This window comes from Pongo abelii, chromosome 8 (genome assembly GCF_028885655.2).
Source record: "Pongo abelii isolate AG06213 chromosome 8, NHGRI_mPonAbe1-v2.0_pri, whole genome shotgun sequence".
NCBI lineage: Eukaryota > Metazoa > Chordata > Mammalia > Primates > Hominidae > Pongo > Pongo abelii.
In genome coordinates, this window is record NC_071993.2 from 75936172 (window position 1) to 75951315 (window position 15144).

The 15144-nt window shown below is 42.4% G+C and overlaps 1 protein-coding gene across 9 annotated transcripts in view; it reads left to right on the forward strand.

Annotated features, from left to right (window-relative positions):
* Positions 1 to 15144, forward strand: part of PBLD (phenazine biosynthesis like protein domain containing) — a 49023-nt gene that overhangs the window by 24176 nt on the left and 9703 nt on the right. For 2 of the 9 annotated variants that reach the window (XM_024252971.3, XM_063727034.1), the window contains exons 2-4: positions 704 to 846; positions 10465 to 10564; positions 11093 to 11191. In XM_024252971.3, the coding sequence (XP_024108739.2) occupies positions 763 to 846; positions 10465 to 10564; positions 11093 to 11191 (283 nt within the window). In that variant the 5' untranslated portion in view covers positions 704 to 762. 9 annotated transcript variants of the gene reach the window in all.

Consider the following 15144-nt stretch of genomic DNA (forward strand, 5'->3'; position numbering starts at 1 on the left):
GAATGGCGTGAACCTGGGAGGGAAAGCTTGCAGCGAGCCGAGATCGCGCCACTGCACTCCAGCCTGAGTGATAGAGCGAGACTCTGTCTCAAAAAAACAAAACAAAACAAAACAAAAACAGATCCTAAGCTAGTTCTGGCTACTCTGAGAAGGACTATGATTATGCTGCTAAGTTCTATGTATAATATGAAAAGTCAATACAAAATATGGAAAAAATCAATTTAGCCAGTATTTAAAAATGAATTTCATTTTAGAGATTTTAAAAAGTTAGGGGATTGGCCAGGCACAGTGGCTCATGGCTATAATCTCAGCACTTTTTGAGGCCGAGGAGGGCAGATCACCTGAGGTCAGGAGTTCGAGACCAGCCTGGCCTACATCGTGAAAACCTGACGCTACTAAAAACACAGAAACTAGCCAGGCGTGGTGGCAGGTGCCTGTAATTCCAGCTACTCGAGAGGCCGAGGTAGGAAAATCGCTTGAACTGGGGAGGCAGAGGTTACAGTGAGCTGAGATCGGTGCCACCGCACTCCCGCCTGGGCAAAAGAGCAAGACTCCATCTCAAAAAAAGAAAAAAGAAGTTAGGGGATTATCTATCTTTAAATGTAGTATGTTTGAATAATTGCTTGACTCTGTATCTGGGAACTGTTCTTTGCGTCTGGACACCAAGTAAAACATTAACTTTTTGATTTTCTTTTCCAAGAAGAAGACGTAAAGCAGGCTACCAGCAATTTTGAGAACTTGCAAAAACAGCTTGCAAGGAAAATGAAGCTTCCTATTTTCATAGCAGATGCATTCACAGCAAGAGCATTTCGTGGGAATCCTGCTGCTGTTTGCCTCCTAGAAAATGTAAGTGCTTGGTTTTGAATTACAGTACTTGAAATTCTAGATTCCTGTAGAAACAATTACTTATTTTAAAAGACTAGTTTCACCTGTTTGTTTACCTCTTTGGTTTGTGTTCTTTGCCATCATATCAGTAATGTTGATGTATGCAAGTTGATTTTGACCAAAGTATTTGATAAAAATGCCTATGCCTTGGGTACGTCCAATGAAATGAAGATTCAGATAAAGAGGAACTAGAGCCAATTTTAAAAAAGAAGAGCTAGAGCTCCCTTTTAGCCATCAGGTTTTCATAGCACCAAGTGTTGAGGGGAATGAAATTAGATGAGTTTTGTGTGACTAGACATAGCCGATTTCACATTTAGCATAACAGATCCTAAATGAGTATCTTTAACCTTACCTATAGCTCAGGCAATTAGAAATTCTTTTCAGGATCAAGAAAATGAGACATTTTGCAAGGAATTAAGTAGTTAAGTAGAGAGGTAGAAGGAATTAAGCTATAGTATATAAATAACTTACTGAAAGACTCATTTTTAAAATGGCTTTTTGATTAGGATACATATTAATAGAATAGTTAAATATTAATGGAATAGTTAAATATTAATAGAATAGTTAAATAGATAAATATTAATGGAATAGTTAAATAGTTAAATATTGTTAATAGTTAATATTTAAATATTGACCTTGTGTTGGTCCCTAAGTAGTAAGAAACAAGGTAAGGTGTCCTTTCACTCAGAGCAGTTAGCACAAGAGTAGATTTTCTGGAAATTACTTCAAGAAGACAGTTAGCAATTGATGATCTTAAATAAGTCGTATTAAGTTGGGCAAAGTGTGTGTTGGGGCCTTCAGGGACAGTGAATCTCAACCTGGCTATACATGAAAATCACCCAAGGAACTTTGAAAATGCTGTCTTCTAGACCAATTACAACAGACTCTCTGGGAGTGGGGGGCAGCAGTGTTTTTTTGTTTTGTTTTGTTTTTGAGACGGAGTTCCGCTCTTGTTGCCCAGGCTGGAGTGCAATGGCGTGATCTGAGCTTACTGCAACATCCGCCTCCCGGGTTCAAGTGATTCTCTTGCCTTAGCCTCCCAAGTAGCTGAGATTACAGGTGCCCGCCACCATGCACAGCTAATTTTTTGTATTTTTAATAGAGACGGGGTTTCGTTATGTTGGCCAGGCTGGTCTCGAACTCCTGACCTCAGGTGATCTACCCGCCTCGGCCTCCCAAAGTGCTGGGATTACAGGCGTGAGCACCGCACCCGGCCAGCAGTGTTTTTTTAAAGTTCCCCAAGTGATTCCAGTGTGCAATCATGATGGAGAACTGGGCTGGGTGTGGTGGCTCTTGCCCATAATCCTAGTACTTTGGGAGGCTGAGGCAGGAGGATTGCTTGGGGCCAGGAGTTTGAGACCAACCTGGCCAACATAGCGAGACCCTGTCTCTAAGGAAAAAGAAAAAAAAAAAAAAAAAAGGAGGACTGATGACCTGAACATCGTTTTTTACTGCTGTTGTTGTTGTTTTTTATTTTTTAAAACTTTTTATAAAATAGAGATGTGGTCTCGCTATGTTGACCAGGCTGGTCTCAAACTCCTGGATTCAAGTGATTCTCCCATCTTGGCCTTCCAAAGTGCTGGGATTACAGGCCTGAGCCACCACACCTGGTGGAATATTATTAATTGAGTCCTTTTCACACTTATTTTCTCCCTCAAGTGGAGCAGTAAGGTGGCCATCAAGAGTCCTTTTCTTACCTTAACTCTACATTCATTACGCAAACTTGAGCTGGTATTTTCTCTCCACAAAATGCAGAAGGTGATAAAGTTAATAAACTTTGTCCATTATTACAAGAGCTTGGGAAGATTAGTATGAAAACAATTAACAACCAGATTCCAAATCATGACCTTTCTTTAGAAACAATCTGGCAGATACAACTTCCTGTCAAGGAATTGTGGAATTGACTATAACTGCTTGTCAGAAGTCTTAATACATTTGCCCCATGTCCGCATGTAATATCCTTGAAGAGTTTTGACAGTAGTTTATATTGAATAGAATATATTCCATTTTTACCAGATAACAAGAATTGGATTATTCTCCAACTTACTCCTTTTATTTCCAGTAAATTCAGCAAACATCAGACTTATGGGATTGATATCTCTCCCTTTCTCTTTCTTTCTTTCTTTCTTTCTTTTCTTTTTTCCTCTCTCTTTCTACCTATCTCTCCATTAAAACATATTTTGTATGTTAATTATATATTTGGAAAAACTAGGAAATAAAAATTTAAGCAAAGAACTTACAGTTTAAAACAACACGCTTTAGTATGAATGGAAGAAGGAAAAAGAAGATAAGGAAGTCCGTGATTTGGGGACGCTCTCTAAAGAGTTTTCCAATTCACTTCTTTTGAGGCTAGGGCCTGTGAGACCAGGATAATTTCATGGCCTGTCAGAGACACCTGAATAGATATCTAAAGATTAGTTTGCTACGCCTCTTAGTCATGCTTTTCTGCTCTTTGGATGTGAGAATCTTATCCTCCTGGAGGCAAAGGTAGCACTTTTCCTAATTCATAATCAATAAAATTTATAATAGAAGTATAAATGGTGGTGTCTGCCCTTGGGTTCGTTGTCCTGAGATGGTGGAGAGAATACAGGTGGCCACAGGAAAATGTCAGAGACAAATAAACGCTAAATCTTATAATATTGGCCACAATTCTGTAGGAGTTCAGCCAGGCTCTGGGCTAGGAGCCAGAGGTACAAAGGTTAACAAGTTCACCTGCCCTTGAGGGGCTCAGAGTCTAGTGCAGAAAATGGGCATGTAAACCCATCGTTATTCAGTAGTTACCACAGAGGCTAAAAGACCTGAAGGTACCAGGCCTCAGAGAATGGAATAATGTTAGGTTTTATGAGGTAAAAATACCTCAGATTTTAAGTGCAGGGCTTCAGATGATTTTTTTTTTTTGTAGCTTTGTTTTAAGTTATTCAAAATTTGACCAGGATGAGACTAAGCACAGGAAAACCTGGTGGATAGACTAAAGACTAGGTCATGGTGCTTTGAGCTTTTTGAACACTTGATAAAAGACTACTGAAAGTAAAGTAAAAACTTCTGAGTAATAAAGTTCAAGAGCTTCTATAATAGTCTAAAGGATTTTTTGTTTTCAAGACAAGTCCATTTTTAAATTTTTAAATTTTTATTTTTTTGAGACAAGCAATCTTCCCACCTTGGCCTCCCAAAGTGCTGGGATTACAGGTGTGAGTCACCACGCCCGGCTGACATTTTTAAATTTTTAAATTTTTCACATGAGAAACATATAACACTATACATTAGGTGAAAACAAAAACGGATTAAGGTCTAAGTGGAACATAAAACAAATATTTGAAAAAAATGTCTGGGTGCGGTGGCTCACACCTGTAATCCCAGCACTTTGGGAGGCCGAGGCAGGCAGATCACCTGAGGTCAGAAGTTTGAGACCACCCTGACCAACATGGTGAAACCCCGTCAAATTAGCCAAGGTTAAAGACCAGCCAAAAATTAGCCAGGTGTGGTGACGCATGCCTGTAATCCCAGCTACTCGGGAGGCTGAGGCAGTAGAGTTGCTTGTACCTGGGAGGCAGAGGTTGCAGTGAGCTGAGAAAGCACCACTGCACTCCAGCCTGGGTGACAGAGTGAGACTCTATCTCAAACATAAATAAATAAATAAAAAATTGATGGTGTCCTCAGATGCCTGACAATCCGTTTGACAATAAAGACCTTGTAGAAACATGGAAAATGTATAGAAGCAATGTAAAAAGTAAAACAGATACATTATGATGATAGCTGGGTAAAAAACTAGAGGGACCCATAACTAACTACTGGTTGTGGTGGTAATAACCAGTGGTGTTTTTTTTTTTTTCAGAGACAGGACCTTGCTTTCTCCCCTAGGCTGGAGTACAGTGGCATGATTATAGCTCACTGCAGCCTTGAACTCCTGGGCTCAAGCTATCCGCCTGCCTCAGCCTCCTGAGTAGCTGAGACAACAGGTGTGCACTGCCACGCTCAGCTAATTTTTATGTTTTGTAGAGACAGGGTCTTGCTATGTTGCCCAGGCTGGTCTCTAACTTCTGGCCTCAGGTGATCCTCTCACCTCAGCCTCCTAAAGTGCTTGGACAAGAGCCACTGCACCCAGCCTAATGTTTTGTAGATTTTAGTTTACAACTTTTCCACTTCCTTGATGGTGTTAGAACTTTCTCCATCCAGGTGTGTTGACTTTACTGGAATCTTATTTACAGCAGAGGGACAAATGAACAATAAGGACTGGTAAGTCAGGGCTGTCATATTCAGGCTGCCATATTTCAAAACTGCCACAAGATGGGAGTATTTTAAAACTTTACTCTGATTTTCTGATCATTAATCTTTGTGGGTCATAAGGCGATGGAACCTCGGTATGCCAAAGCAGTACACTGGAATTCAGAAAGGCAAACATCACTCTGTTTTTGCTGTTGGAAATTTGATTCACATGAGATGGCCAAAGGGAAATGGATATTAAAGCAAGGGAATTCATAGCTGTTGGTTTGTAACTGTTTTGTCCAGTGTTTGAAAAGAAGCTCCTAGTATAAAATGGAAAAATTGTTGGAAAGAAAAACCAGTATTTTGAACAAATGCATCCTCTCTCTTTTGTTTGTAAGGCTTTCAAAGTTGAAGTCTTTCCATGATTCACCATTGTCTTGACCTTTGGTTGCAGTGTAGAAATTCAGTGAAAGTCCAGCTGCCAGTGGTACATGTGGGCTGCTACTGTTAAACTTTCCACGTGTCTCTGGTCCCTCAGGCAAATAGCAGGTGCATTTTTTAGTGTCCTGAAATAGAAGTTACAGTTATATAAATTCAAATTGCAAGAAATTCAGTATACCAAGGTAGAGAGGATTAAAGAGCTAGTGGGCAGTGGAGTTTGTGTCCTAGCTAATGTGTGAAAGGGCCCATTTGCAAAGAAACCTATTACCAATAGATGGTGAGCTTGGCTACAATGTAGGATGCTTTAATACTTTTAAAGACTTATCCTAAAGGTTACAGGGAGCTATAGACAAAGAAAGGAAGGACGAAGATAGGAAGTTTGGCCAGATCAGATAGAGGAAGGACTGGCAGGCACTTTAGGTTTCTGCAGGCAAGGAGGCAAGTCCAGGAAGGCCAGCAAAGGCTTTTCTTGATCACGTTTCGATTACCACTGAGACTTGTGATTGCAGACTCTGCACTAAGGGGCTTAAATACCTCCCAGTTTCTATCAGGTGTTGTGCTCATGTGCATCTGGACCAGTTTCCACAGAAAACATTCAACAGGCCATGGAGAGTGCTTGAGTTCAATTGTTAACATTGTTGTCTTGTAGGCTGGGACTTTCCAGTGGCCCCCTCTACTCCTCTTCTTAGGTGGGATTTCTCACTTATCCAGGCCCACAGGTGCCCAAAGGTGGGACAGGTACTCATCCCACTGCATTTTCACCATCCTACTTCTAGAATTCTGGAGTATCCATTATGTTAAAGTTTAATCTCTGATTTAACAAGAGAAAGGGTGGGTGCGGTGGCTCATGCCTGTAATTTCAGCACTTTGGGAGGCCGGGGTGGGAGAATCACCTGAGGTCAGGAGTTTGAGACCAGTCTGGTCAACATGGTGAAACCTCATCTCTAATAAAAATACAAAAATCAGCCGGGTGTGGTGGCACACACTTGTAATCCCAGCTACTCAGGACACTGAGGCAGAAGAATCACTTGAACCTGGGAGGCAGAGGTTGCAGTGAGCCAGATCGCACCACTGCGCTCCAGCCTGGGTGACAGAGCGAGATTCCGTCTCAAAAAAACAAAACCAAACAAAACAAAACAAAAAAACAGAAGTGAGATCAAGCAACTTGCCTAAGAAGCTATCCTAATACAAAGCTCTTTGCACACACTTTTCTGTCCAAATCACCGAAATCTCCCCTCTTTTCTAGGTTCACCACAAGGCCTCATCTTTAAAGTTTTAGAGTATTTATTGTCAAAATCTATGTGTCTCAATTACATATTCTCTGGTATTGTTCACAGTTGCTGTCTGTGGCTGTCTTGACTCCCCACCTAGATGCTAAGTCCCTTGAACACAGATCCATGGCTTATACACGAGGGTTTCTCAAACTTTAATGTGCACACGATCACCTGGGAAGCTTGCGAAAATGGAGATTCTGATTCAGAATGTCAGAGGCCCAAGACACGGGACCTCGGACTCTGCATTTCCAACAAATCCCCTTGGTTGTGTTGCTGTGCTCCTGGCTCAGCACAGTACTCATTAATTGATTGATTGCTGTTCCGTCTTAGAAACCTTGCAGGGGTCGATTTTCTCTGCTAGACATTGGTTTTCCCTGTCTGTAGCATGTTAAAGGGTTAATAATCATTTGTCTTTGTGATGGGCAGGCAGTGTAGTATGGCTGGTTAAAGCATGACTTTGAGCCACTCAAATAAAAAGCTAACATGTATCAAGTACCTACTACGTGTTGGGCACTGGGATGAGTTATTTCTCTCTCTCTCTCTCTCTCTGTTTCTTTCAGTCTCTCTCTGGGTGAGCCAGGGCGTAGAGGCTCATGCCTGTAATCCTAGCACTTTGGGAGGCCAATATGGGCTCATTGCCTGAGCTCAGGAGTTCAAGACCAGCCTGGGCAACATGGCGAAACTCCATCTCTACTAAAATACAAAAAATTAGCCGGGCATGGTGGTCTGCACCTGTAGTCCCAGGTACTCAGGAGGCTGAGTGGGAGAATTGCTTGAACCCAAGAGGCATAGGTTGCAGTGAGCTGAGACAGTGCCACTACACTCTAGCCAGGGCGACAGAGTGAGACTCCGTCTCAAAAAAAAAAAAAAAAAAAAAAACTTATTATGTTTCCTGTCATGATTTATTTATTTATTTATTTTTGAGACGGAGTCTCGCTCTGTCGCCCAGGCTGGAGTGCAATGGCATGATCTCGGCTCACTGCAACCTCTGCCTCCCGGGTTCAAGCGACTACTGCTCAGCCTCCTGAGTAGCTGGGATTACAGGTGCGCACCACCACTCCTGGCTAATTTTTGTATTTTTAGTAGCGATGGGGTTTTGCCATGTTGGCCAGGCTGGTCTCGAACTCCTGACCTCAGGTGATCCACCCGCCTCGCCCTCCTAAAGTGCTGGGATTACAGGCATAAGCTACCACACCTGGCCCCTGCTCAGATTTTTCTATCAGCTGGTAGTTTTAAAATCATGACTGATTTTTCACAATAATCACAGTTTTATGCCCTATACAATTATATGGAACATGTTTCAAAAGATTTTGAATCAAACACAAGAGTGTTTAATTTGCATAACTCAGAGAAGTAAATTATGAATTTATTAATATAAAATTATAATTATTCTGGGTTTCAGGAGCTCAAGAGCAATAAATTTGACCAAAACAAAAATGCATTGTCTTGAAACTTCTTTAAAATTCAAAATCTAACTAGTAAGCATTTTATTGATTAAAAATGGATTTTTCTTCTCAAAAGGAAAACATACTTCGGGTCCACTTTTTTTTTTTTTTTTTTTTTGAGATGGAGTCTCACTCTGTCACCCAGGCTGGAGTGCAGTGGCGCGATCTCGGCTCACTGCAACCTCTGCCTCCCAGGTTCAAGCAACTCGCCTGCCTCAGTCTCCCAAGTAGCTGGGATTACAGGCGCGTGCCACCACTCTTGGCTAATTTTTTTGTATTTTTAGTAGAGATGGAGTTTCTCCATATTGGCCAGGCTGGTCTCGAACTCCTGACCTCGTGATCCACCCGCCTCGGCCTCCTAAGGTGCTGGGATTACCGGCGTGAGCCACCGCACCCAGCCGGGTCCACTTTTTTCTTGAGTTAAGAGGAATGTGTGTGTGTGTGTGTGTGTGTTTGTGTGCATGTATATATCTTCACAATAAACCTTGACTTAAGTGCTATTATTCCCATCCTAAAGGTGTGGAAACTGAGGCCATAAGATTAAATGACTTGCCCACTTTTACACTGCTACTAGGGGCTCACACAGGATAGAAATTCAATTCTGTTTTCAAACCCACATAATTTTTTTAAACAATTTATTTTGAAAAATTAAAAACCTACAGAAAAGTTTCAAGAATGGTACAATGAACATGCATATTCCCTTTCTCTAGATTCACCAGTTGTTACTGTGTAAAAGAAATTTTTTTTTAGAGTCAGGTTCTCGCTATGTTGCACAGGCTGGTCTCCAACTCCTAGGCTCAAGCGATCCACTCTCCTTGGCCTCCCAAAGTGCTGGCATTATAGGCATGAGCCTCCCAAAGTGCTGGGATTATAGGCATGTGCCTGGCCAGTTGTTACTATTGTCCACATTTGCAAAGCCCTTATTCTTTTTCTTTTTTCTTTTCTTTTTTGTTTTTGAGACAGGATCTTGCTTTGTCGCCCAGGCTGGAGTGCAGTGGCACAATCATGGCTCACTGCAGCCTTGACTTCTGGGCTCAAAATATCCTCCCACCTCAGCCTCCCATTTAGTCTGGACCATAGGCAAGCACCACCATGCCCGGCTACACTTTTTATTTTTATTTTTTATAGAGACTGGGGGGTGGTCTTGAACTCCTGGTCTCAAGCCATCTTCTTGCCTTGGCCTCCCAAAATGCCAGGATTACAGGCATAAGCCACCATGCCCAGCTAAAGCCTTAACTCTTTTTTTTTTTTAATCTTTTTTACAGAGACAGAGTCTTACTATGTTACCCAGGCTGGTCTTGAACTCCTGGACTCAAGCTATCCTCCCACCTCAGCCTCCCAAAGTGTTGGGATTACAGGCGTGAGCCACCACGCCTAACTAAGCTCTCATTCTTAATCACTGTACTGTTTATTAGGTATATTGTGGTCTTAGGATATTATATGATCTCCGTTTAATTTCTTCATTTGTAAGGGTATAAAAATATTTACATTGAGGGTTTTAAAAATGAGATTAAGTGAAATAATGTACTTATTTTTTCAACAAATGTTTACTGATCTCCTACTATGCTGGGATGAATACCAGGCATTGTTCCAGGTCCCGACAAAGCAAGACAGCACAGTCCGTACCCCAACAGAACTTAGAATCAGAGGTGGCGAGGCCAGACAGTAAAGGGCACACCAGGCAATTTCAGGACATTTAAGCACTGGAGAGGAGACAACACCTTTAGACACAGTGGTCTGGGAAGGCTTACTGGAGGAGGTGACCCCTGGCCTGAAGCCCTTCCCATGAACGGGAGTAAACCATGCAAAGACGGGGAGGAGCGGTCCAGCCTGCCCAGAGTGAGTGCTGAACCTCCCTTTCACCAACAAGGCAAAGGAGATTGGGGTACTTCCTCGTGTGGAGATTGTTTTTAGAAGAGAGCACACTCTGTCAGCTAGACTAGATCTTAATGTGACAAAAGACAGGCTAAGCCAGCCAGTTTTTCACAGTCTGTTCCAGCTTGCACATTTATAACCCTTCTTCACAGGATACTGCAAGCATGGGTTTCTGAGAACCAATCTTTATAAAAGTGCCTTGAATTCCTTGGTAATTATTTCCTTTTAAGCATGTAACTTTTATTATTACTAAACTGCTTTTTAAATTAATGGTAGTTGTTGTCCAAAGGAAGTCAGATCTGTGTTTCTGAAACCTCCATGATCTTTTGTTTCTAATTAAGGAATTGGATGAAGACATGCATCAGAAAATTGCAAGGGAGATGAACCTCTCTGAAACTGCTTTTATCCGAAAACTGCACCCAACAGACAACTTTGCACAAAGTAAATATGCATTTTTTTTTTTTTTTAAAGAACTGTTCTGTCGCACAGTCTGGAGTGCAGTGGCATGATCTTGGCTCACTGCAACCTCCGCCTCCTGCGTTCAAGCAATTATTGTGCCTCAGCCTCCCAAAGTGCTAGCATTATAGGCGTGAGCCACCACACCTGGCCTAAATATGCATTCTTTAAAATAATTCTTGACTGACATCAGAAATTATTTTTTAGGTGGGAGAATGATCTTTAAGGAAAATGCGCCCTTATTATTTGCATGCAGATAGTAGATAGAGTGGGAGATTCTGATTTGGTTTTCAGTTCATCTAGGGGAGGGGGTGTTGGTGAATCTGAATGTGTCCATTCCAGATCTAGCACTGGGGAGCCCTAGGATGCTTGCCTAGCCATCATTCATCCTTTTACAACATGTTTTGGCTATTCATCATGCTAGAGAACTACTTAGGAAAAAAGAAAATGAGAAATCTGTGATCTGCTTGCATGGGAATGATCTCATCTCTCTTTGGCTTTTCCTATCCTCAGGTTCCTGCTTTGGACTGAGATGGTTTACACCAGCAAGTGAGGTCCCACTCTGTGGCCATGCCACCCTGGCTTCTGCAGCAGTGCTCTTTCACAAAATAAGTAATGTGATTTTCTTTAATGAATCTAACACTTAGCAAATGGCATTTTTTTTTTTTTAAGTTCTCACACACACTTTTTCTGATGGTCCAAAGTGACTGGTATAAAGACTCTGCAGAGTTTACTTCATGATATTCATAATGCAGAAACAAAACCAGCAACCTTCAATAGCACTTTGGCCTTTCTGAGTATGTGCCCAGCATCATTGGAAAGCTGCGGTCAGAATGCTATTTTATTTTATTTTTATTTTATTTTACTTTCTGGTCTACAAAGAGTTTGACAACCATTTTATTTTATTTTATTTTATTATTTTATTTTATTTTATTTTATTATTTTTTGAGACAGAGTCTCACTGTGTTGCCCAGGCTGGAGTGCAATGGCATGATCTTGACTCACTGCAACCTCCGCCTCTTTCCACCTCCTGGGTTTAAGCAATTCTCCTGCCTTAGCCTCCTGAGTAGCGGGATTACAGGCGCCCGCCACCACACCCAGCTAATTTTTGTATTTTTAATAGAGACGGGGTTTTACCGTGTTGGCCAGGCTGGTGTCAAACTCTTGGCCTCCAGTGATCCATCTGCATCGGCCTCCCAAAGTGCTGGGATTATAGGCGTGAGGCACCATGCTTGGCCTCATTTTAAACTGGAGATCTCTGGTCTTTGTGAAGCTTGCATGGGCAGAATTGTCATCTCATACGATATGAGATTGGAGACCAACAGGAATATTTCACTCCAATTATTTCCGCTCACACATTGAAATTCATTTCACAATAAGAGATTCTTCAATAAACTTTTTTTTTTTTTTTTTGAGGTGGGTCCTGGCTCGGTTGTCCAGGCTGGAGTGCAGAGGCAGCATATCAGCTCACTGCAACCTCTGACTCCTGGGCTCAAGCCATCCTCCCACTTCAACCTCCGAAGTAGCTGAGACCACAGGTGCACACCACCACACCTGGCTAATTTTTGTATTTTTGGTAGAGACAGGGTTTTGCTATGTTGCCCAGGCTGGTCTCAAATTCCTGAGCTCAAATGATCTGCCCACCTTGGCCTCCCAAAGTGCTGGGATTACAGGCGTGAGCCACCACGCCCAGCCAATAAGAGCTTCTTTGCTCTGAATTTTAAAGATTCCTGGGCCCCCACTGTATACATTCACCTTAAGAGGAGTTGCAGCACCTTAATTCTGCCAGTTTCTACCTTAGCTGTATTTAGTTTAATGGACAAAGATCAGGGCCTTGTGGGGATGGGACAGAGAAGAGATTCCTGGGAAATGCCCTAAAACAGGAGATGGAAGCAGCCACAAACAAGCATAGATAGCAAACGGAAATGGAAACAAGGAAAGAAACAGGATGATAGGACAGAAGGTCACTGTGGGGGATGGGCAAAACCCCGTCTCTACTAAAAATACAAAAATTAGCTGAGCATGGTGGTGGGCGCCAGTAGTCCCAGCTACTCAGGAGGCTAAGGCAGGAGAATCGCTTGAACCTGGGAGGCCGTGGTTGCAGTGAGCCGAGATTGTGCCATTGCACTCCAGCCTGGGCGACAGAGCGAGACTCCGCCTCGAGGAAAAGAAAAAAAAGAAAGTAGGATTGAATAAAGGGAGAAATTGAACTGCAGAGTAGTAGCAACAAGGAAAGGCCTAGGCCAAATCCATGGGGAGCTCTAAAGCTGGACATTTTTTCAAGTAGTATAGTTCCAAGTAGAGGCAAAGATTCAGGCCTTTTTACCCTCTATGGACCAGTTCCCAAAGCCTGGAAAAAATGTATGACTTTGGGCAAGGTAGCTCTACTCAGCCAAAGGTAACTCCAAGAGAGTGACTCAGTTGAGAGCTGTTGGCCACCAGCACTCTGGGCAAGCAGGGTCAGGGCCAGGTGTAGGCAGAGCCAGCAAGGCCCCAGGTTGCAGCTGAGAGCAGGTGCCTCCTTACATTTTGTACCCTATGGTACTTCCTTGCCTCATGGAGTCCCAGTCCTGAGGCCATGGGTCGGACATAGAATATGGATCAGCACCCACCAGAGAAGGGGAACTTTGGGCTACAGGATAAGCATCTGTGGGATGAGCTAGAGCGAGAGGAGGAGCATCCCAGGCAGGGGCTAGCAAGTGCTAAGCCCCTGGGGCCTGTCTATATGATTGGCAGGAGATAGAGTTGAGAGGCCATATAATGTAATTCAATATACATTTTAAAAAGATGATTTTGGTATCTGTGGATAGGGGACATGTGCAAAGGCAAGCAAACATTCCGAAATGTTTAGGAATTGAGTCTTGAAAAATAGGGTTTACTGAAATTAAATTGAGTGTCTTTTTGTTTTTGTTTTTGTTTTTTTGAGATGGAGTTTTGCTCTTGTCACCCAGGCTGGAGAGTGCAATGGCAAGATCTTGGCTCACTGCAACCTCTGCCTCCTGTGTTTAAGTGATTCTCCTGCCTCAGCCTCCCAAGTAGCTGGGATTACAGGTGCCTGCCACCACGCCTGGCTAATTTTTGTATTTTTAGTAGAGATGGGGTTTTACCATGTTGGCCAGGCTGGTCTCAAACTCCTGACCGCCTCGGCCTCCCAAAGCAAGATTGAGTGTCTTTTGAAAACTGGACTCCACGTGGGTTGGTTTGATGCTGAGGTTTGGAATAATAACACCCTGGAACCCCCCATAGGGCAGTCTTAAGGTTAGATAAGATAAGGTATGAAAAAATGCTTTGTAAATAATGTCTTACACAAATTGTAATGAGAAAAATTAAGCTTTGTGCTTCCAAATGTCAATTTTATGCTCAATGAAAGTTAATAAACCAAAGTTCTTCACCTTTGACATGTGGTTTAAGTTTTACAGAAATATTAAGGCGGAGAAAAGAATTAGGTCACCATTCTTTGTTTTCACTAAAAATGTTATACACACTGATAAGTAGCCCAAGTTGTATCAGTAACATGGGATGCCAGCATTTGTGGTGCATTCTTTAAATTACATTGTTATGTAAAAAGTTTGGTTCATTTAGGATAAACCAAATTTATTTCGTATAAGACTGATATTTACAACTTAAATGTTTTGTTATTCCCTTGGCATATCTTAGACTAGAAGAGGTTATGACTCTATGGTTGTTGCTGCTGGATATTTTAAAATCTGTATTAGAAACATTATAGGCTGGGTGCAGTGGTTCACGCCTGTAATCCCAACACTTTGGGAGCCAAGGCGGGAGGATCGCTTCAGTCTAGAACTTAGAGACCAGCCTGAGCAACATAGTGAGACCCTGTCTTTACAAAATATTTAAAAATTATCCATGCATTATGGCTCATGCCTGTAGTCCCAGCTACTCGGGAGGCTGAGGTGGGAGGATTGCTTGAGCTCAGGAGGTCAAGGCTGCAGTGAGCCAGTCTCCAGCCTGGTCAGCAGAGTGAGACAGTTCCTCAAAGAAAAAGAAAACATTATAAATGGTAGGTTTAATGTATTAACCTCATTTTATGGATGAGGAAACTGAGATTTAAGGAGGCTGGCCAGGTGTGGTGGCTCACGCCTGTAATCCCAGCATTTTGGGAGGCCGAGGCGGGTGGATCACTTGAGGTCAGGAGTTTGAGACCAGCCTGACCAACATGATAAAACCTCGTCTCTACTAAAAATACAAAAATTAGCTGGATGTGGTGGTGCACACCTGTAATTCCAGCTCCTTGGGAGGCTGAGGTGGGAGAATCACTTGAATGTGGGAGGCAGAGGGTACAGTGAGCTGAGATCGTGCCACTGCACTCCAGCCTGGGTAACACAGTGAGACCCTGTCTCAAGAAAAAAAAAAGGAGGCTAAGTTAGTAAGGGCACAGTAAGCAGTAAAGAGCTGGGATCTGAAGCCTTGAAGTATGACACCACATCTGATCAGTTATGTTCTTGGTTCTCAAGTTAGAATCTAGTGAGAGTTTTCTCCATTCTAGACCCCAGCAACCCAAACCTCACTCCATCATAGAAAAGGATGACATTGCCAGAAAATCTAAG